This window comes from Ranitomeya variabilis, chromosome 3 (genome assembly GCF_051348905.1).
Source record: "Ranitomeya variabilis isolate aRanVar5 chromosome 3, aRanVar5.hap1, whole genome shotgun sequence".
NCBI lineage: Eukaryota > Metazoa > Chordata > Amphibia > Anura > Dendrobatidae > Ranitomeya > Ranitomeya variabilis.
In genome coordinates this window covers 724,354,149-724,377,780 of record NC_135234.1, presented here as the reverse complement: position 1 = coordinate 724,377,780, position 23,632 = coordinate 724,354,149, and the positions used below count along the sequence as shown (strand labels likewise).

The 23,632-nt window shown below is 45.2% G+C and overlaps 1 protein-coding gene across 3 annotated transcripts in view; it reads right to left on the bottom strand.

Annotated features, from left to right (window-relative positions):
* Window positions 1-23,632, bottom strand: part of IFT88 (intraflagellar transport 88) — a 73,353-nt gene that overhangs the window by 34,672 nt on the left and 15,049 nt on the right. For all 3 annotated transcript variants that reach the window (XM_077298372.1, XM_077298371.1, XM_077298373.1), the window contains exons 8-20: window positions 15,449-15,539; window positions 15,264-15,368; window positions 14,938-15,040; window positions 11,958-12,072; window positions 11,527-11,758; window positions 9,671-9,741; window positions 8,109-8,195; window positions 7,629-7,728; window positions 6,061-6,147; window positions 4,448-4,634; window positions 4,041-4,149; window positions 2,828-2,978; window positions 413-528 (exon numbers count right to left, since the gene is read on the bottom strand). In XM_077298372.1, coding sequence (XP_077154487.1) covers window positions 413-528; window positions 2,828-2,978; window positions 4,041-4,149; window positions 4,448-4,634; window positions 6,061-6,147; window positions 7,629-7,728; window positions 8,109-8,195; window positions 9,671-9,741; window positions 11,527-11,758; window positions 11,958-12,072; window positions 14,938-15,040; window positions 15,264-15,368; window positions 15,449-15,539 — 1,554 coding nt within the window. The remainder of the gene's footprint in view (window positions 1-412; window positions 529-2,827; window positions 2,979-4,040; window positions 4,150-4,447; window positions 4,635-6,060; window positions 6,148-7,628; window positions 7,729-8,108; window positions 8,196-9,670; window positions 9,742-11,526; window positions 11,759-11,957; window positions 12,073-14,937; window positions 15,041-15,263; window positions 15,369-15,448; window positions 15,540-23,632) is intronic.

The window sequence follows — 23,632 nt, the reverse complement described above, 5'->3', positions numbered from 1 at the left end:
ATACTCGGGTCAGCTTATACTCGAGTATATACGGTATGTGCAGTGTGCATAGGAATTTGTCCATAGTTTTTTTTTTTTTTTTTTAAAAACTATATTCCAGCCCTCTAATGGTCTGAGGGACCGTGAACTGGCCCCCTGTTTAAAAAGTTTGAGGACCCCTGGTTTTGACACTTGCGCACACTCACATGGTTCTACCAGATTGAGTTAAAAGAATCAGCAGCATAATAATCCATTTTGGCGAATAACCACTGACCCCATGTGTTGCACAGAAGATCTGTAGTCCGTTCTCTAAGATGGAGAAACCTTCCTGCCGAATTCCTTAAAAAACTACTGTAAATGTTCAAGATGGGAATACCGTTTGACTGTATGTAAGAAGACATGAAAGCTGAACTACGTAACTCCTTGTACTTACTGGACAAGTGCAGCTCTCTCAAAGTATTTCACAGCCTTTTCACAAAACTTCTTGTCAATGTAGTAGGCTCCCAACCATTCAATCACCTCAATGTTTGATGGAAAATAGCGATAGGACTGTAAAGAAATAAAATATTTATTTTTTTTATATCAAAAGGAGCTAAATGCAATTCCAAAAACGGCTTATAATAATCTTAATCAAAAGGAATAATGAAGCAGTGATTGGTATCAATTAAGCATGTGCAGTATGAATGGTGCTAATGTATGGAAGTCGTACACAAATCGACAAGACGCTAGCTGCTGGTCCCTTTTGTGAAAATGCCAGGTAGGCTATGGTTAAACCCCATCTCTGTAGGCTTTGATTAGTGCACCGGGCTGTGCCTGTACGTAAACATGCTAGGTGTTCATATAACGCAGTCATCTCAGGGAAGCTGACCAGACTGGATGTGTCTTGGTGCTGGAAAAAGAGACAGGCCAGAATTCCTTTGTGAGAAGAGTCTGTACAGGCTGAGGGCCTGTGAAATGCAGCATTGGTCGGCACAACTCCTACTTTGCCTCCCCTGCCTGCAGTGCTGTTCCTTATTCTGGTAAGGGACCTCACACTTGCCAGGTGACTGGACGGTGTCCAAGTGATGGGAGTTCTGGACCCTTGGAAGGACCACACTTCCGCATGTGCTAGTCCCATGGTGATGCCAAGAACTATCCTATGGCACAGGAGGACATATGCACAGACTGTGGTTCCGTGTCCCAACAAAGTGGGAATGGTCAAGAACCATGCTATTGTTATCGGACATGACTTTCCATTGTTCTAGGACTTATGGGCTAAAGCTGTATCATCCTGTAGCTTAGTATGCTACCAGGAGTCGGCTATGGCAACAAGGTCATATGATGTAACCGATGAATTCCTTTTCACTGTATTGGCTAGAGAGGAGGATGAGGAAGCATCCCCTAAAGCCAGTGTCCCTGCCCTTGGACAACTTTGGGGCTGCCCAGCTCACAGACTTAAAGGTAAAAGATACTGTGGAAAACGTAAGCGTGTTAAATAGTGGCCCCAGGTGCCGAGAGCCAATAATCGTTTTCCGCAATTGGCCAGGTCTAATGATCTGTTATGTCAAGCTACCAAAGTGAGAAAACAGGTGAAAGAGCGCCTCCACAAGGCCCAAGTTCCTTACTTAGTGGCAGGGAACCTAAACGGTGGTGGAAAAGGCGGGAGAGATCAGCTATAAAGTACATCAACTAGGGAAATGGAAGTCCTTTCCCATATACAGTATTATGGCATCCTGCTAAGAACCCACTAGAAACCCGTTGCCTGTTAGCCCAGTTAGAAGCCTTCCTGATGTCAAAGTAGGAAGAAATTTGTCACCTTCCCAAAGCCAACAAGGACGAAAATTGGTACCCAAAAATAAAAGCAGGTTCTTGGAGTTACCAAGTCATGCTAGTGTGAAACATGGGCCTCCCGCTCAGGCCAACATAAAGCCCTGTAGAATTCCTGAGGCAGTCACAAAGGAGACAATACAGAACTGGCCATCAGAGCTGTGGAGTCAGTAAGCCAAACCTCCGACTCAGAATCCTCAATTTCCCTAACTTTCGACTCCAAGTCCACGACTTACTCACAGCACTGCCTCACTACTGAGCATGTACATAAAGTGCAGCACAGATTCATCTCAGCTAAAAGCAGAGATCCTTACATCAGGAATAGAACAGTCATTTATAGGACATTTCACAACTTTCCCAAATTCTTATAAAAAAATATTCAGTACATACTGCATTGAACTATTGTACCAATTTCTTATATATTTTAGAAGTCGGACCATTTTATATTGACACCACCAAGATGGACACAGACTCCACAATCCTGCTGGCCACACCCCTTCACAAAGTCAGTTTTGGTAAAGTGGCCCCCTGTAGACATGGTGGGTTGGCAGATGGTGCCCAGCCCTCGACTTTTGGCAGAGCAATGCCAGATAGGCTACGGTTAAATCCCAGCTCTGAAGGCTTTGATTAGTGCACCTGACTGGCCCTGCATATAAACAGGCTGGATGTTCATATAAAGCAGTCAGCTCAGGGAGGCTGACCAGACTGGATGTGCTTTGGAGCTGGAAAGAGAGAGACAGGCCAGAATCACTCTATAAGAAGAGACGGCACAGGCCGTGAGCAGAGAACTGCAAGTATCACTGGATGCTATGGACAGTAGCTGTTTTGTGCTACCGAGTTGGTGCTTTTCAACCCGAGGAAAGAAATAAAAACTGCAAGTGTTTGGACCAAAACCGCATTGTCTGTGAGAACGCTACCTAAGGCCGAATGTCAAGTGCCTACCACAGAGAGTGATTCCCTACACTATGTATTAGACAATATAACATGCAACTATTAACTTTAACAGCACAGTCCTGAAGATTTCACAGTACACTGAACACACCTCACAGTAGAACTGAAATGCCTCGGACTTGTCACCCTGAATATCGTACAGTTCTCCGAGTTTGGCGAGTGCATGGGAATCAGTCGGTACAATGTTTATAAGTTGTAAGAGCCAATCGATTGCTTGATTAGGATCGTCAAGCATTTCATACCTACATACACTTGTTAAGGTATATATGCACAAAGAACAACTTAGAAGGTTAACATGAAAGAGCATTTCCATCCATGTGTGTTTTGAGGAAAAAAAAAAAAGTTCCCTTAAAAGGTGTTGTCTCATTTTGTCAAATGGCCGAAATTGCTACTACAAAGCGCTTGTAAAAACAAACTTTGCAATGGCAGTGGCTGAAGCAGTGTCAGCTGTCCCTCTAAGACTGAAAGACGGAGGCTGCAGGGAAGAATAAAGTTAATTTCCCCCTGGTAGCTGGACTTTCAGTGCAGCGCCCCACCCACGGCTATAGAATGCTATAAACCTGCAGATTAACCTCATGTCTGCAGGTTAATAAGTTTTTTTGACATGACAGGGTCCCTTTAAAAGTAAAAGTGATAGATTGTAATAACATACATGACATGCACACATTGTTATATTAGTACGCATTACAAAGGTAACATTGTTAACAAGAGAAATGCAACACTTACCCATATCCTTAGGCTAAAAAGTCCTTTATTTCATTCACATGGACATCATCTTTGTGGTGTGCAGGTGAAAACAAAGGGTTACAGCAGGGGAGAGACAAACAATGCTTTCAACAAATCGAATTCTCATGCAAAATAGCTGTATCTCTGCAAGCGCCACATTTCACCAGCTATCTGAAGACCCCTTGTAATTTGACAAGTATTGTGAACTGAGGTTTCATAACCCATGGGGCGACTGGTGCCATCGTTTGCACAGGCCAAATGTTCATTATGGCAGATCTATAAAATATGAAATCACTTTGTGATTGATAGGGGCACAATTATGAGAATGAAAGCGCCATACCAGCACAGTAAACTCTACGTTTTTTTGGTGGAGAATTGTGGCTCAACCCATTCATTCTCAGGACTGATGCAAACCCAGATCAAGAAAGCAAGGTCATATACTAGTGATCAATTTATTAGTTTGGAATAACTCTTTATTAACCGTCAAACACTCTGTGAGCCTGGCGTCTACGTTACAATTTACACTCCCTGCCTCATAGATATATAGGCAACAAACCCTTTAACTCCGACAAGGATACAAGTTTGCGATCTGACTGACAACCTGTGCGCTGTTCCTCAGGATCGCATGAAGTTTATGAAAACAATCCAAAGCTTCCTCCAAGCGATTTAGTTTCTTGTACGTCAAACCTGTGGGAAAAAAAAAAAAAAGCGTTTATATAAGACTTTAGTTTGCAATCTAATCCCAAAGATCACGGCAAGAAGACTACGGAGGTCACCACAAAGCTACACGTTGCTGGATCAGAAGATACGGTGCACGTGCACCAACACTACTCTGTGACATGTGGATGATGCACGAGTGTTTTATTTTCTGTCTCACAGTGCCATAGAGAGAGAAATTATAATAGATTACCATATAATAATGTGGCTTCTCCATTGAAGGAAACCATGGGATGTAATACACCTAAGTTAGGAAGCGCTTTCTCACCCAGGTTATACAGTGATTCGGTGCAGGAGGAGTCGTTCCTCAAAGCTTCTTTGTAAAATTCAGTTGCTTTTTCATAGTCTCCACTTACAAAAACGGAATTGCCTTTATTTGTCAGTGCTGATGGATTGTAACGATCAGCGGTAACGGCTAAATCTGCATATAGGTCGGCCTGGGAATAATCTTTCTCCTGGAAGAAAATAAACAAAATACAATGGTGAATAAATTGAAAAAAATAAAGAATTTCTAAGCACGTTTCTAAACTGGCACGGTCATCATGAAAGAAGAAACCATTTATGATCATGTTGTTAAACAGCAGCACAGATTCTGTGTTTCCCATCTCCAGTACAGGAGGAAGCACTATAGGACATAACGTCATTACACAGCTCCGGCCCCCGGACTGGATACTGGAGCCTGGATATAGTCCTGTGCTGTGTCCTAGTGCAGCACGGGCTGGAGAAAGCATTAAAGGACATAACGTCATTACACAGCTACAGCCCCCGGACTGGATACTGGAGCATGGATATAGTCCTGTGCTGTGTCCTAGTGCAGCACGGGCTGGAGAAAGCATTAAAGGACATAACGTCATTACACAGCTACAGCCCCCGGACTGGATACTGGAGCCTGGATATAGTCCTGTGCTGTGTCCTAGTGCAGCACGTGCTGGAGATAGCATTAAAGGACATAACCTCATTACACAGCTACAGCTCCCGGACTGGATACTGGAGCCTGGATATAGTCCTGTGCTGTGTCCTAGTGCAGCACGTCCTGGAGATAGCATTAAAGGACATAACGTCATTACACAGCTACAGCCCCCGGACTGGATACTGGAGCCTGGATATAGTCCTGTGCTGTGTCCTAGTGCAGCACGTGCTGGAGATAGCATTAAAGGACATAACCTCATTACACAGCTACAGCTCCCGGACTGGATACTAGAGCCTGCGTATAGTCCTGTGCTGTTTCCTAGTGCAGCACGTGCTGGAGATAGCATTAAAGGACATAACCTCATTACACAGCTACAGCTCCCGGACTGGATACTGGAGCCTGGATACAGTCCTGTGCTCTGTCCTAGTGCAGCACGTGTTGGAGATAGCATTAAAGGACATAACGTCATTTCACAGCTACAGCTCCTGGACTGGATACTGGAGCCTGGATACAGTCCTGCGCTGTGTCCTAGTGCAGCACGTGCTGGAGATAGCATTAAAGGACATAACGTCATTACACAGCTACAGCTCCCGGACTGGATACTGGAGCCTGGATATAGTCCTGTGCTGAGTCCTAGTCCAGCACTATAGGACATAACGTCATTACACAGCTACAGCTCCTGGACTGTATACTGGAGCCTGGATATAGTCCTGTGCTGAGTCCTAGTGCAGCACTATAAGACATAACGTCATTACACAGCTACAGTGCCTGGACTGTATACTGAAGCCTGGATACAGTCCTGTGCTGAGTCCTAGTGCAGCACATGATCAAGGTAGCACTACAGGACATAATGTCAATACACGGATACAGTTCCCGTCCTGCACATGCTGGAGGTAGCACTACTAATTGAGACCCCAGTCACCAGCCCAATTTCATGGTTTCTTGGTTACAAATTACCCATGAGAACTTACCAGGAAGTATAGGAATGACAGATTAGTTGCTGCTGCACTTTTTACTCTGCTGTCTTTTTTCTCAAACATTTTTAACGTTTCTACAGCCTAAAAGAGAAAAAAAAACATCTTAATATAAATGACTTATAAAAATGGAGACACCACTCGGAAGGCTAAGCAGGAGGAATATAACATTATATCATCAGGTCATTGGATGATCATAGAGCTAATAATGTACCTTTCAGCCTAAACCCCCTGATAGCTACACACTAATCTACAGAACAGTGAAGTACATACCATATTGTTCTGACATTGTCAAGCAAAAAGTAAAAAAAAAAAAAAGGTACAATTATTGTAAAACAAAAAAAAATTCCAAAGATATTTTATATTTTTTATAACTGTTATTCTAGTTCCAGAATTAGCCACTGATGAGGATTCTTGTGACCGTACTGAAAACTAAAGCAAAGAGCCTGCTGCATTAATTGGAACACACGCGTTAAGAGCAGTTCTGTGTGCCACCTTCCTTTCAAGAATGGGTTGTCGAGATGAAATGACTCTTTCAAAGGCTGTGGGCAACTTATAGTAAACTAGATGGTAGCCCGATTCTAATGCATTGGGTATTCGCGAGACCGCTACGTCATCATCTCGTGAGACCGCAATGCATGGAGCGGTCACCGGAGCGTCGCGAGGAGCGGGAAAGGCCTGTTCTGGATCCGAGGGGCCGACGGACGGTGAGTATATAACGATTTTTTATATTTTTTATTATTTTTAACATTAGATCTTTTTACTATTGATGCCGCATAGGCAGCATCAATAGTAAAAAGTTGGTCACACAGGGTTAATAGCAGCGGTAACGGAGTGGGTTACCCGCGGCGTAACGCGGTCCGTTACCGCTGCTATTAACCCTGTGTGAGCGCTGACTGGAGGGGGTTTATGGAGCGGGCACTGACTGCGGGGAGTAAGGAGTGGCCATTTTGTCGCCGGACTGTGCCCGTCTCTGATTGGTCGTGGCCGTTTTGCCACGAAGGACAGACAGACAGAAAAACCCTTAGACAATTATATATATATATAGATGGGTTTTACAGGGAACCTATCAGCGGATTCATGCTGCCCAAACCACAATCACAGCCAGGTATATTTTGCTCTGAAACTCTCGGGCGTTTCAGATAAAATAGAGTTTGGCGATCCAGCTGGGGACCAGAGTTAGAGATGACACTAGTCCGGCACTGCCCCTGGCCAGCTTGTCCCTGCACCGCTCTAAGTGATTGATAGGGTCTTCTCCTAGTGTGTATGAGTGACCTGTCAATCACACAGAGCAGAACGGAGAAAAGCCACCGGGCTAGTGTCGTCTTTGGCTAGTGTCATCTCTCTGCAACTGACCATATTCGGCTACAACCAGAACCGGGTATTGCTGATCTTCGATGGTGTTGGATGTTGCACCATCACCGATCTGATATTGATGATCTTTCCTTAGGGCAGGCCATCAATATTAAAGTACTGAACAACCTCTTTAATAACTTAAATGACGTAGTTATAACCGGTATATATGAAATTCACAAAGAAAACTGAAAGCAGTGAGCAGAATATACCTGGGTGAAGTTCTTCTGTTTCAGGAAAGTAATAGCTTTGTTGATCTCCAGGTCATTAGCTAGTTCCACATATTGTGATGTTTTGACAACCTCCACGCACCTAAGAGTCCAAAGTCCATTAAATTCATTCTTCTGCATCAAATAAAGCACTGAAACGTACCATCTAGTGATGAGCGAACGTGCTCGGATACTGTGTTATCCGCCATGCTCAGGTGCGGAGTGTCTTCGGTGTGCTCAAAAATTATGTTCCAGTCCCCGCGGCTGCATGTCTCACAACTATTCGACAGCCGCAACTCATGCAGAGATTTCCTGTTTCTTAGGCAATCCTTGCATATGTTGTGGCTCTCGAACAGCCACAAGACATGCAGCTGCGGGGAATTGAACATATTTTTCAAACACGCCGAAGACACTCAGCACCCGAGCATGGCGGATAACACCTTATCCCAGCATGTTAGATCATCACTACTTAACCGTTCTTACCAGTCATAGCCAACATCAAACGAGGTTTCAATTACAGGTGCTATCAATTTTGCTGCTGTCATAATATACTTTTCAGCCAATGCTTTCCTAATAGGTGGAAAATATAAGATAGGTAAGAGTTATAAGAAATGTGCACGGTATAACACAATATGCCATTTCTCATCAATAAGTTATGCCCAAATCATTGAAGGAAAACACTGGTCACAGACATTTCCTCCAGTGAAAGGATCCTGCAAACAACCCCATAAATCTGAGATTTCTAGAAATCGTCAAGTATGGCAGAGAGGACAGGGGTGGTATTCTGCCAACAGTACTTCAAAGGTTTTTAAAGGGAACCTGTCACCCCCAAAATCGAAGGTGAGCTAAGCCCACCGGCATCAGGGGCTTATCTACAGCATTCTGTAATGCTGTAGATAAGCCCCCGATGTATCCTGAAAGATGAGAAAAGAGGTTAGATTATACTCACCCAGGGGCGGTCCCGGTCCGGTTCTGGTCCGATGGGCGTCGCGGTCCGGGGCCTCCCATCTTCTTACGATGATGTCTTATTCTCTTCACACAGGCGCCAGGAAAGGTCAGAGAGGCCCAGCACCTGCGCACTGCAGTACTTTGCTCTGCCCTCAACAGACAAAGTACGCCTGCGCCGGAGCCGCAGTGTGAAGAGAAGAGGACGTCATCGTAAGAAGATGGGAGGCCCCGGACCGCGACACCCATTGGACCAGAACCGGACCGGGACCGCCCCTGGGTGAGTATAATCTAACCTCTTTTTCTCATCTTTCAGGATACATCGGGGGCTTATCTACAGCATTACAGAATGCAGTAGATAAGCCCCTGATGCTGGTGGGCTTAGCTCACCTTCGATTTTGGGGGTGACAGGTTCCCTTTAGGCCATGTGCACACGCTGCGGATTCCATTGCGGAATTTTCTGCAGCGGATTTGATAAATCCGCAGTGCAAAACCGCTGCGGTTTTTACTGCGGATTTATCGCGGTTTCTATTGCGGTTTCCGCTGCGAGTATACACCTGCAGATTTCTATTGGAGCAGGGGTAAACCCGCAGCAGACTCCGCACAAAGAATTGACATGCTGCAGAATATAAACCGCTGCGTTTCCGCACGGTTTTTTCCACAGCATGTGCACTGCGGATTTCGTTTCCCATAGGTTTACATGGTACTGTAAACTCATGGGAAACCGCTGCGGACCCGCAGCTGTGGAAACGCTGCGGTTCCGCAGCAAAATCCGCAGCGTGTGCACATACCCTAAAGGTTGAGGGTAGACAAGTCCATAGAGTGCAACCTGAAGGTTTTGGTTTTAGACCAGTATGTTTATATTCAAAACTATTTTTCCATTTTATCCCTGAATTAATTTATGTGCAAACTGTTAGTAAAGTTATCGAGATGCTAAACCTAAGGAAAAGCCTTTGTGCCATTATAAACAGAAAAATCAGTAGACTGTTATGTATATATGGTATAAGCCACTACATCAATGGGAGAGATGCCCTGGACTCCCTAAAACCCTGCATGTTAGGTTTCTTTTAGGATAGCCTGCAATCAGAAGGATCGCTTACCTTTCTCGCTCCATTTGATACAGACTGTCATTTTTAATAGCTTCCATCAGTAAATTTGTATGAGGATCATCCTAAAAGTAAAAAAAAAAAAAAATAGAATATATTTAGTAAAAAAAATGATATACTTAAATAAACATTCGGCTGGGGTCCCATAATATGGCTGGCACCCAGCTACAATGTCGCCCCTTTATAAAAGTCACAGAGGATGCGAATTTCTTGCTCAATGTTAATGGGAGCATATTAGCGCAGAAAACACGCAGCCATTAAACAGAAGCAAACAATCTGCAATATTTTTCTAATAAAAGTCGCGGGCACTTTTACGAAGAGGCTGGATCGCAGCCGTATATAGCTCAGCCGACAGCTTTGTAGGACCCCAGTCTAAGTGCACATCCCTCCTAATTATTGAGATCAGTAATTAGAATTATGCCTAGGCACATACAAATCAAGCTGACAGTGGTGCAATCTCCATAGACAACAATGGCAGTATTAGGCTGCATTCACACGCGGCGGTCATGCTGTGACTGTAAACCACCGGGGCAGTGAGGTGCCGCTGCGGCCGTCCTAGTTTCCCTGCACAATCAAAATACATTGCAGGGAAACAGCCGATTCACCTGCGAGATCGCCACTGTAAGAGTTCAAAGCTGCAAAATTACTGGTGTGTGAATGTAGCCTTATAGGATGAACCAGAGACCCCACCGACTTTAAACGGGTATTCTCATCTCCAAGATCCTCTTCCCGATATGTAATAGGTGTAATAATAATATTATCAAACACCTCCAATTAGAAATGTAGTATAGTTTTTCTGATTCGCTATGTCTCTTTCCTTATGTACACTGATTGCAGGACCTTACGTATCCATGGTTATGACCACTGATACAGTGACAGTCAGCTAGTTGCTATTGCTCTTAACCTTGGACACCTAAGGTCCTGCAATGCCTGCACATGAGGAAAGAGACATAGCAATCAGAAAAACTATACTACATTTCTAATTGGAGGTATTTGCTAATATTATTATTATACTTACTATATATTGGGATAAGATTTGGAAATGGTGATACCCCTTTAAGGATGGGGTTACACAACGGTTTTGTTAGTCAAACAGGTTGCAAATCCATAAATTGCTCTACGCAGATGCTACATTGTCACATAATAATGGTGAATGGGGTCACATTAAAAGGTGCGGTGACAACGACAAACAAGTGGCAAAATATCCCAATATTCCTGACTTTTTTCTACTTGCTTGTTGTGCTCATGGTACCTTGTGGGCTGCGATACGACCTCTTTTGACCTGCATTATGCTGCAGAAAGCTGTTTTTGGCTGTGACTTGTGTCGTGGCCAAAACTGCAGAGTAGCTCCAGCCTAAATATGGCACAGTCATACGATGGTGCCTTTACCTGAAGTCACTTTGTGACATTTCGGCTAGATCTGCCCTGCCAACTGCAAGTATTGGGCAATGACTAATCTAGAATTAACAGCAGCTCAGCCACAGAGAGGCAGACCACTCAAATTCACTGTGGTGGGCACAGATTGCCGGGTTCACGATGCTAGCAACGGGCGATAGTGCACAAGGCACGCAGACGCTGGGGTAATAGCAGGATCTGGCAGTCTGATGGATGAATCTGGGGTTGCCAGATATCCAGAGAACGCTGCCTACCAAAATATTAAAGAGCCTACTGTACTATTTGGTGACGGAGGTATAATGGGGCTGTTCTTCAGGATTTGGTCCCCAAATTCCAGTAATGGGTAAGCTCACTGCTACATTTTTGACAATTCTCACTTCCAGCAGTCTGAGGAGGGCCGTCTCCTGTTCCAACACGACTGCGCCCAATCCATAAAGAAACATGCGACTACTTACACCGGGTGAAATATATTTGTCTTCATCGTCAATTCCAAGAGGTGCGGATATTAACTTCTGAAAAGCCTTTTTCATTTTGTCTCTGTCTCCGACAGCAAAATAAGACAGGATCAGATTGAAACCGGCCTTGAGATTCGGAGACTCGCTCATGATGTGCTCGAAGGAGTTGATGGCGTCTGCGTACTGACCGGTCCGGACGAAAGTCACCCCGATGTTCTGCATTATCTTAATCCTGTATAAACCGATGCGACCGTTAATATTCACGAGCCTTGTGATACTGCAGATTGTGCGGATTTATTGCACTCTTCAATATAATGTTTTGCATTGATTATAAAGTCCATAAATTTACTGCAAAATAACTTCAACCTACAAAAACACTTATGAGCAGAAAATAATAGGATTTAATAAAATATTTAATAAAAACGACTGACCTCATCTCCTTGTGGGCACCTGGGATTTGATCAAGAGCCATACGATAAAACTTAATTGCTTTGGAGTAGTTCTTCTGCTTCAGATAAATGTTTGCCATGTTCACTTTTAGGCGACCTAAAAGAAAAAAATATATTTTAAATCAATGTGTTATACTTTATGTTTAGTTTCATAATTAACATCAAATTCACACCTCCAGCCAATTGTTCATTTTTCTGTTGTATTTTACTATTATCTTACCACCCTAATATCAGGCAATTAACATTTGGCTCCTGAAGTTTCAGCTTCCAGTTAGGACTATATGTTGAATTGATGGACCCCGTCTATTTTTTTTTTAACCTTCAAAAGGGGTATTCCTATCTCCAAGATCCTATCCCAACATGTAGTAGATGTAATAATAATAATATTAGCAAATACCTCCAATTAGGAATGTAGTATAGTTCTTCTGATGTGATATGTCACTTACCCCATGTGCAGGACATTGCATTAGCTTAGGTATCCATGGTTACGACCACTAACAACTTACTAACTGTCAATATATGAGTGGTCGTAACCATGCAATGCCCTGCCCATGGGGTAAGCGACATAGTGAATCAGAAGAACTATACTACATCTATAAATGGAGGTATTTGCTATTATTATTATACAATACTCCATATTGGGATAGGATCATGGTGATGGGAACACTCACTTAACAAGACAAGGTCAATGCAGAAATAAAGAAAAAAATAGCTGAGGTTTGATCGCTCTGTTCCCTGCCACTACAGCTGGCTATATATTCCATAAGTGATCTCGGATGGACGTCTCCTGAAGGACGTATCCTCGTGGTTAGCCTGTAAAGTTGTCATTCTGAACCACAAGCACCAATAGGTCATCGGTAGTCTAGTCCGGGCTTCCAATGATGCAGAACTGTACTTGGGCACATAGCACCCAGGCGAGAAAAAAAAATCTACCTGAATTGGTCAGCATCTGACACAAGAGGTGCTGATGGTCAACAGAAAAAGGTCTAAAATCGTCCAAATATCTGTAGTGGGCGCCCATCTCATGTACGGAGAGGCATTGGGAATGGAGAGACCAACCAAAAACGAGACAGAACCATTGTTAGAATCACATCGCTTGGCTATTTACATTTTTGTGATGGGTTTTTATAAAAGTAGACCCCAGTTGCATGGAGCGACCGGTTGCATTAAACAATTACCAATCGGTAAGCATATACTGATCAGCGGTCGTTTAATAGCCGGTTTACACGGGCAGAGCGCAGTAAAGGACGAGCACTGATGATCAGTATCCGTGCACACAAGCTGCCATGGTTTTTGGCAGTGCGACTCCTGTTTACACAAGACGATGTGCTGCCGAGAACAAAAGATCTTTTGTGCTGCACAAAAGATCATTTTAACCAATAAACGAGTGTTTTGCTTCAGCTGCCTGTTTACACGGAAAAATTATCACGTAACGGACTTTCTTAAGTACAATTGATCGAGATAATCTTACTGTGTAAATTCAAGGTAAGTTTTTCCTTTTTTAGCTGTCCAATATAACGTCAGCGATGAACAAGGCTTCTTACCAATAAAAATAAGAACGTTGCCTCATCCGGTGACATGGAAATCACATGGTCTCGGGTTTGGAGGGTAAATAAGACCCTCGAACGCAAAACAAGCCCTACCCTGTGTCAGTCGCATTCCTGTGGCTGAAACACCAAGCGATTCCAAGCCAAGCGCAAACTATTAACTCAGTGTTTTTCAGGCTTGAAAACCCAATCTGTGACCTACATCGCCCTTATTATTACAGGGCGAAATCAAGAAAAACAGAATTAACTCAAATGTACAGAGCTAGAAGAGCTGAAGAACATGGCTCTACATTGTGACACCGATCCGCCTGCAGGTTTATCTACAAATATGAAATCATACTGCGAAAATATGACAGAATTAACAGGGTTTATCAGGATGAAGTTTATATATTGGCCGCTGGCTTGCAGAGGTAGAAAATAAACATCGCCATATTCACCCTTCCAATGTCCATCGCTGCCTTCTCTGCTGATCCGGGCTTTGATCACAGGTTGCAGCTGTGACTGCAATTCATAAGACCGCTGCAGCCAATCGCTTACTCAGCAGCTCATGCCACCTAGATTGGCTGCAGTGGTCACATGCGCTGTAGTCAAGAGGTCACCACTGCAACCTGTCAACGAATACTGGGGCAGCAGCAGAGAGACATCGCTGGACCTGGGAGAGAAAGCTTAGCAGAGGTTGTGATTTTGGACATTTGCACCACTATAGGCTTTTAAAAGTTAAAATGAACCGGTTATCAGATTCATGCTGCACGAACTATGGGCACTAAATGTGCGATTGCAACCATGTACGTTTGAAACTGAAAAACTATGGTGTTTCAGAGCAAACACTATACTATCAAAAGCTGGCCGGAGACTGTCTCTGCTGACTAGTCCACGGCCGGTCCCCAGTAGTCTGATGTGTCTCTCCCCATATTGATATGTACTGTGGTAAGAGACCTGTCAGTCAAAGGAATCAAGGAGAGGAGAAGCGGTCGGGGACCAGCCTCAGGCTAGTCTGTAGAGATACCGAGTAGTATCCGTCTGGTTTTTCAAATCGTGTTTACTCTGAAATCCCTCAGTAATTAATCATGAATTAGACGAGCTGTGGCATCAGACCCCCAGCATACCCCCCACCCTGCCCATTTTGGCGGTGCTGGGGAAAACTGCCAACATTTGCAATGTTTTGGTGCCACTCCACCTTGTGCAAAAACTCAGCAAAAGTTTTCAAAGAGATTTTACCCCGGAATTCTGGCATAATCCCTTTGATGAATGGGGGCTATAACGACACCTGAATTAATGAATAACTTGTAATAATAATGCTTTTATTACTCCAAGTTACTCCTTGCAAGCATCTCCATTTTAGCTCTAGCAGTTGCCCTAATTGTACAAATTCTGGCTTTCGCCCCAGTGCTACCAACTGTGCGCGAAGTACGGACCTGCGTTACTGAACATTTTATTCTTCACGATCACTTGGTAAGTGTTGAGCGCTTCGGCATACATCTCATTGGCGGAATACTGGGTCGCCAAATTAAGCAGCACCTGTTAAATAATCCATAGAAAATAAATAAATAAATGACCGATTTACCCAGAAAAGGGAAAAAAAATCTTAACCGGAATCCTGCTTTTATGTAATGCACAGTAACATTTCTATGATGCCACGGTCATAGCGCACTTTCTGTAGGTTTTATTATCGGCAGAGCAATGTTAATTTTGACTGATTAGATGAAACGTGCCGCACCGTCATCCCCATCGCTACACTTACAGAGTAGGTGAGATCCAGATTAATGTTCTCCGGGGACAGGATCTCTTCTCGCTGTCTAACCAGCACTCTCTCCTTTCTCCCGCCTTCCTTTGCTTTCTCCAGGGCCTGTAGATCGGCATTAAATTCATTAATACATTATATGCCAGGAACTTGGCGTATAACCTGAGTGCCACCATACTGCTCACCAGCTTCAAGTTCCCATTACTGTTGGCAATACAACTTTCTTCTATTAATTCATTCACCTTCTTCTCCAAATGTCGGATTTTTTCTTCTGGCCTATGGGGGGAGAATCCAAGAGGTGATGATCAGAAGACGACATTACATTGAGGCTCATTAGTTTGCATTTGCAGAGCAGTTATAAAGTCTACAGTCCTCATACATGTTAGTGTCGGCTGAATCAGTGGGTTCTAATGTGTATGGGGCCTCCCAACTCTCCATCACATCCTTTTGATTTTGGTGGAAAGGGGAGAATAGCGGTCACAGTACACACATGCACACTCTGCTTGACTGGGCGTGCATGTGTTCTGAATGATAAGAGGGGAGTAAGCTGCTCAGACCATGGACACAATGAATCAGGGCCCGTCCGCACGACTGCAGCCAGGTATGTGCTTCCCTAGTTTCAGAAAATATAGTGCGAAGCTCCAGACAGGGACCGGCGCCTCTCCTGGCCGGCCATCAGGGTCCCCAACGATCACAGTTCTTTAATATTAGTAGTCTTTTCATATGGCCCAAAAGGATCTGGACTCAGGGACCCTGATGCGATTGCGACCTCTGCACCTATTATAATTACTCCCCTGTTGGCGGCATTATGTCACCAGGCTTAGATTCATGGTGCATGTGGTTTGGGCAGCATGAATCAAGTGATCTCCAAATTATTAGAAAATAACTAAAACCTTCACACAGCAGAATATACAGTATACTAAATGTGTGTGTGGATCTTTGTAAAAAGCCTCACTAGGACTTTAAAAAAAAGTTTACAATGTCTGCATGCAATGGCTCCCCCTAGTGTCCATATTACTACACTAAACGTCTCGAAGAAGATGTCAACATCTTTCCCAAAGAGGGCAAAATAATTGGGACATGGAAATGAAAAGACCCTTCTCCCACCATAGAACAAATCACCGAACTCCATATCGGAGTTATGAATAAACAGTATTAATAAACTATATTATTATGAGTACTAGATGGTGGCCCATTCTAACGTATCGGGTATTCTAGAATATGTAGGTAGTATATAGCACAGGCTACGTACTATACTGCACAGTGACGTAGTATATAACATAGCTATGTAGTATATAGCAGAGCTACGTAGTATATAACACAGCCACGTAGTATATAACATAGCCATGTAGTGTATTGCACATGTAGTATATTGCTCAGCCACGTAGTATATAGCAGAGCCACGTAGTATATAACATAGCCACGTAGTATATAACATAGCCACGTAGTATATTGTAGAGCCACGTAGTATATTGCACAGGCACGTAGTATATTGCACAGCCACGTAGTATATTGCACAGCCACGTAGTATATAACACAGTCACGTAGTGTATTGCACAGCTATGTAGTATAATGGTCAGCTATGTAGTATATAGCAGAGTCACGTAGTATATAACATAGCAACGTAGTATATTGTAGAGGTACGTAGTATATTGCATAGCTACGTAGTATATTGCACAGCCACGTAGTATATAATAGAGCCACGTAGTATATTGCACAGTCGAAGTAGTATATAACAGAACCGACACAGCCACATAGTATATTGCACAGCTACGTAGTATATAACACAGAGCACGTAGTATATTGCACAGCCACGTAGTATATTGGATAGTCATGTTGTATATTGCACAGACACGTTGTATATTGCCCAGCTTCATAGTATATAGCACAGAGATGTAGTATATAACAGAGCCCACGCCGTATGTAACACAGCCCACATAGTATATAGCAATGTGGGCACTATATGCGTGGTTAAAAAAGACTTAAAATAAACATATACTCACCTTCCAAAGGCCCCTTGAAGTCCTGGCGCCTGTGTGCGGTGCACGCGGCAGCTTCCGGTCCCAGGGTTGGTATGAGCGCAGGACCTGTGATGACGTCGCGGTCACAAGACCGTGACGTCATGGCAGGTCCTTCTCGCATAGCATCCTTGGCACCGGAACCTGCCGCTTGCACTGCCGAGGACAGCGCGCCACGTCAGAAGGTGAGAATAACCTTTTTTTTGTTAATTATTATTATTTGTAACATTAGATCTTTTTACTATTGATGCTGCATACGCAGCATCAATAGTAAAAAGTTGGTCACACAGGGTTAATAGCTGCGTTAACGGAGTGCGTTACACCGCAGTCCGATAACGCTGGCATTAACCCTGTGTGAGCGCTCAGCGCTGACTGCAGGGCAGAAAAGCAGCGGTCATTTCGCTGCCAGACAATGGCCTTCGCTGATTGGTCGTGGCAATGGTCTTGGGCGTTTTACCAAGACCAATCAGCGACTTGGATTTCCATGACAGACAGAGGCCGCGACCAATGAATATCTGTGATAGACAGAAGGACAGAAAGACGGAAGTGACCCTTAGACAGTTATATAGTGGATGGCTGATTTACCATTATCAAAGTAAGCAAATAAACAAAGAAAATAAAGAACCAATAAACCTTTCATCTGTACGTTAGGTTACAGAGTTAGGTCACCGAGTCTACATCTGAATCCCATTTTGCAGGGGGTTCAGATGCTATCCCTGACGGAATCAACGAACTGGTGCCAAATCGTAGTGTGAACGCACCCTTACATCACCAAGCACAATGTCAAGCATCGGATGGAGTGGTGGTAAGGCACCACCGCTGGACTTTGGAACACTGAAAACGTGGTCAGTGGAGAAATGGATAACGCTTCTCTCTCCATCGTTTGATGGATGGGCCCAGGATGGTGAATACAAGGAAACCAATACCTACCTGACTGTATTGTGCAGCTGTCAGATTTGGTGGAGGAGGGATTTTGCTATGTGTTTGTCTTTAACAGGTTAGTCTTAGCCCCTTTATGCTAGTGGAGAGAAATCTTAATGCTTCAACATACAATACATTTTAGACAATTGTAGCTTCCGTTTGAGAAAAACCTTTTGGGGGTGTATGCTGCTACCACTAGGAGGCTGACACTATGCATAAAAAGTTAGCTCTTCCTCAGAAGTACACCACACCAACTGGCACTAGGCTAACCAGTTTATCTTAGTGTTAGTAGGAGGTGGACACGGGTCTTTCACTAGACCCATATCTACTGTACCTCGTTTTCCAGTATCGTCTTTTCTTTTTCAGATGGATCTTTTCCTTACCTCTGTAGGGACAGTGTGAACAGTCATACTGTACTCCCATGTAGAGACCATGAATACGGCGTGTACTGCCTCCCCATATCCTCATACGTCTATCCGGCAGGACCCTAACACATGATGAGTGTTAAGGTGATCCAGTCATTGGTCCTGATCCCTGCGTCCTACCCACTCGCCGACCAAAGCCTGTCGGTCTTCAGGAGACATGGACATCCCACATCTCCAGGACGTCCATTGAAGGTATCTTCTGCAGATGGACAGGTTCTGGTCCAGAGGTGATAGAGGAGAAGATGCAGACAAAGAAGAAGATAAGAGGAAGATAAATAAGAAGATACAAGAAGTTGAGTCCCCCCCCCCCCCCCTTATGCAGCCCACACTTTATTCCCCATCTATCCCAGATAAGGGGCGCTTGGTTACCTTACCGTTAACTTTTGGGGCTCCACGTCACCCTCCCCTACCTCGTCGGTCGCTGGTTATAAATCTAGGCCCCAGCTTCACAGCGGCCTAGCCTTGGCAGTTGGCTCTATCTCCTTTTTTACCCTGCATCTTCGGGAGGGCTTTTCTCCCGCCCATTGCCGAAACCCTCCCCTTCCTGTTTCCGTCGGCTAGCTCCACCCCTTCCTCCTTGATTCATTGGGCGGTTCTTTCAGTCTGCCGCCATCATTACCATGCCTTTCTCTGTTCCAATGGTTAGCTCTGCCCCCTTCGGCCTCAGAGGGCGGGCTTTTTCAGCACCCTCATCTCCCCTCTGTAATGCAAAATCTGTGCTCGTTTTTCACTCTGTGGGCCCTTATCATCCTCCCTCGTTTTGTCGCCCCGAGATCGATTCTACGAATCCCGTCCTACAAGAGATGCTTCTCTGGTTCCGTGGTTCTTTGAATCCCTCACCTCCCTTCTCAGTTCAGGAGTCATCATTCCCGTCCCAGCCCAGGAACGTTTCATAGGTTTTCATTCGAACCTATTTGTCGTTACAAAGAAGGACGGCACGGTTCATCCCATCCTGGATTTAAAATTATTGAACAGGAGGGTCCGTCTGTGAAATTTCAGGATGGAGTCCCTTTGTTCAGTAATTGTTTGCATGGAGTCGAAGGAGTTCCTGTGCTCCATAGACATCCAAGACACCTATCTCCATGTCCCTATTTTCTCAAGGCATCAGAGATTCCAGCATTTTGCGGTGTGGCAGGACCCGCAACCGCTCCCAGTGTCTTCACACAAATCATGGCAGCGGCAATGGCCATTCTACGGATCAGGTGTCACGATCCCACCAGGGGGTCGGTCAGCGGACACCACGACACAACCGGATGGTATAGGGGAAGGGAAGGCCCCACCAATAGGGAATGAGGGATGGTCATCAAATGCTCAAACCTGAACCTGTACCCTGCACTACCCTAATGCCCTAATTAGGTCCTTACCCCCACCGCCGCCATCAGGAACCTTGCCCCTCACTGCTACCTAGCACTGCCCTGGCTAGTGCACTAGCCGGCAAGGACGCTAGCCTCACCACTGCAAATGGTACAACACAGAGGACAGTGACAAACACGAAACGGACAAGGAATAAACACTACACTTAGCTTCCAGACTCCACTGCCAAGCTTCACACCGCAGATAACACAGAAGCAGGACTCCAAACTCCAGAAGTAGATGACACCAGAGAGCTGCAACGGCAAAGCTGGTCTCCATAGAGAAACTCTATCACTAACAGTCAGCTGATGCATCAGGTGACTATTTAAAGGATGGTGGGAGTGGTCACCACCCACATCAGCTGATCTAGCAACTCTGCAACTGCACTACACAGGCAGCAAGGGAAACTGACATTAACCCCCGCTGGCCTAAAAAGAAAAAAAGCTACATTTAAATCATAGTGGAACTACAGCTGCCACGCATACAAAAAGGGATCGTGACATCAGGGGTCTAGTGCTCATCCTGTATCTCGACAACATTCTCATCAAGGATCCGTCCTTTTTCCAGGCCCAGAAATGTCTATCCGTCATTCTAGAAACCCTCTCTCGACTCGGCTGTCTAATCAACAGGGAAAAGTCTTGCCTTGTCCCGACTCACCTCCTCATTTTTCTAGGCATGCTGTTCAACACCTGTCAGGCAAGGGTCTTTCTTCCCAGGGAGAAGAGGGCAACCGTCCAGCAGGGAGTTCGTTCTCTGCAGAGTCCTTGGTCTCCATCTTTTTGCTCGGCCATGGCTGTCCTGGGAAGGATGGTGGCAGTGTAGGAGGCAATTCCTTTTGCACAATTCCACTCCAGACCGATTCAGTGGGCCATCCTAATGCAATAGAACAAATCGGTTCTCTCTCTGGATCGGCCGGTTTGGATCTCCTTTCGAGTCAAGGCGGCTCTCAGTTGGTGGCTGTCATCCCCTCTCATCTTCCAGGGTCAGTCTTTCATCCCCGTTCACTGGCAAGCAGAGATGACGGATGCCAGTCTTCTCGGCTGGGGTGTGGTCTTTCGCAACCTGACAGTCCAGGGACATTGGTTGGCAGAGGAATCTTCCCTGTCAATCAACATCTTCGAGGTAAGGGCAGTTCTTCTGTCTGTCCGCCACTGGGAGACTTCTCAGGGGCCTGCCAACTCGAGTTCAGACACACAATGCCACGGCGGTGGCATATGTCAATCATCAGGGAGGAACTTGGAGTCCCTTGGCAAAGGCCGAGGTATCCAAGATTCTCCTTTGGGAAGAGATGACGGTTCCGGCAATTTCTCCAGTACATATCCCGGCGTGGACAACTGGGCCGCCAACTTTCTCAGCCGCAAGGGTCTCGTGGCTGGAGAGTGGTCTCTACATCAGGAAGTCTTCCATCAGATGGGGCACTCCCGATGCAGACCTCATGGCATCCTGGATGAACAGGAAAGTTCCACAGTTCATTTCCACGTCTCGCAATCCTCTCACGGTGGGAGACGACGCTTTGGCGATACCATGGTCACAGTTTGCCCTTCCCTACCTGTTCCCTCCTCTCTCCCTCCTTCCCAGGCTGTTGAAAAGATCAAGGCGGAAGGGGTGCCAGTCATTCTAATAGCACCGGATTGGCCCAGGAGATCTTGGTACGCAGAGGTAGTCAACCTTCTCGCGGACATCCCCGGAGGCTCCCAGACAGACCGGACCTTCTGTCCCAAGGGCCGATCTTTCACCAGAATTCTCGGTCACTCTATTTAACGGCGTGGCTGTTGAAACCACGGTTTAAGGGCATCTGGGTTTTCAGAACGGGTGACTCAGACCATGATTCGATATAGGAAGCCATCGTCGTCTCGGGTGTATTATCGGACCTGGAAAGCATATTTTCACTGAGTCTAATCACATCGCACCAATGTCCTTTGCTCTCCCTTCTCTCCTGGCATTTCTCCAGGTGGGACTTGATGCTGGCCTTTCTCTAAGTTCACTAAAGGGACAGGCGTCATCGCTTTCCATCCTTTTTCAAAAGAATTTGTCCTCCTGTTCTCAGGTCAGAACCTTACTCCAGAGGGTAGCGCACGCTGCTGCACCGTATCGGGCACTGGTGGACCCCTGGGACCTCAATTTAGTCCTGGAGGCCCTTAGGTGTTCTCCCTTTGAACCACTTCGGGATGTCCCTCTCTCTGTTCTGCCTTGGAAGGCAGTGTTTCTGGTGGCCATCACCTCCATTAGGCACGTCTCGGAGTTGGCAGCTCTTTCCTGTCTCCATCCTTTCTTGGTTATCCATCAGGACAAGGTGGTTTTGTGGCTTCTACCTTCCTTCCCAATGTGGTATCTACCTTTCACCTAAATGAGGATATTGTCCTCCCTTCCCTTCCTTTTGCCAAGCTATGAATCATTCTCTGGAGCGTTCGCAAAACAGGTTAGACCAGGTCAAGGCAGTGCTGGTCTATCTGGCTAGGACCACCCCCTTTCGGAAGACAGACTCTCTCATTGTCATTCCTGAGGGTGCACGAAGAGGTCTTCCGGCCTCCAAGGCCACGATCGCTCGCTGGATCTGGACTGCGATTTTGGAGGTATATCGGGTCAAGAATAGAGCGCCTCCCCCTGGGATTAAGGCTCACTCTACCTAGGCAGGGGGAGCCTCCTGGGCGGTACACCATAGCGCATCCGCTCTGCAACTCTGTAAAGTGGCAACCTGGTCCTCCATCAACACGTTCGCCAAATTTTACAGGGTCCACACCTACGCTTCGGCAGATGCCAGCCTAGGTAGAAGGATCTTGCAGACAGCTATAGCTAGTTCTCCGACCTGAGTGGAGTTTCTGCTGTTACCTCCCCAGGGACTGCTTTGGGACGTCCCATGGTTTCCTGTGTCCCCCACAATTTTTGGTTACTTACCGTAAAATCTGTTTCTTGGAGTCATCGTTGGGGGATACAGCACCCTCCCAAGTTTAACAGCTCTGTGTACTGTATTATATTGTTACAGTTTGAGTTTGTCTGTTTTGTTTCTCTTTTTCATGTTGCTTCTCCTACTGCTTTCTCACTGACTGATTAACCTAGTGCCAGTCGGTTGGGTGTACACTGCTGAGGAGGAGCTAACTTTTTTTATGCATCGTGTCAGCAGCCCTCACCCATTGTTTCCTGTGTCCCCCAATGAAGGCTCTGAAAAACAGATTTTACGGTGAGTAACCAAAAATCCTATTTTTTCTGTTCCCCATGACTGTGCCCCAGTGCACAAAGCAAGGTCCATACAGACATGGTTGGGGAAATTGGTGGGAAAAAAACATGATTGTCTGCACAGACCCCTGACCTCAACCCCATCCAACACCTTTGGGATGGACATAAGCGTAGATGGCTCTCCCCGAACATCAGTGTCTGACCTCACAAATGCTTTTCTGGATGAATAAGTTCATAAAGTGCCTTTACAACAAGGATGTTGGGACTTATTACAGATATTATTACCCCCTTAACTTATATCAGTTTTGCGTTTTTTTGCTCCCCTCCTTCCTAGAGCCATAACTTTTTTTATTATTTTGTCAATATGGCCATGTGAGGGCTTATTTTTTGCAGGACAAGTTGTACTTTTGAACGACACCATTGGTTTTACCATGTCGGGTACTAGAAAACAGGAAAAAATTGAAATTGCAAAAAAAGT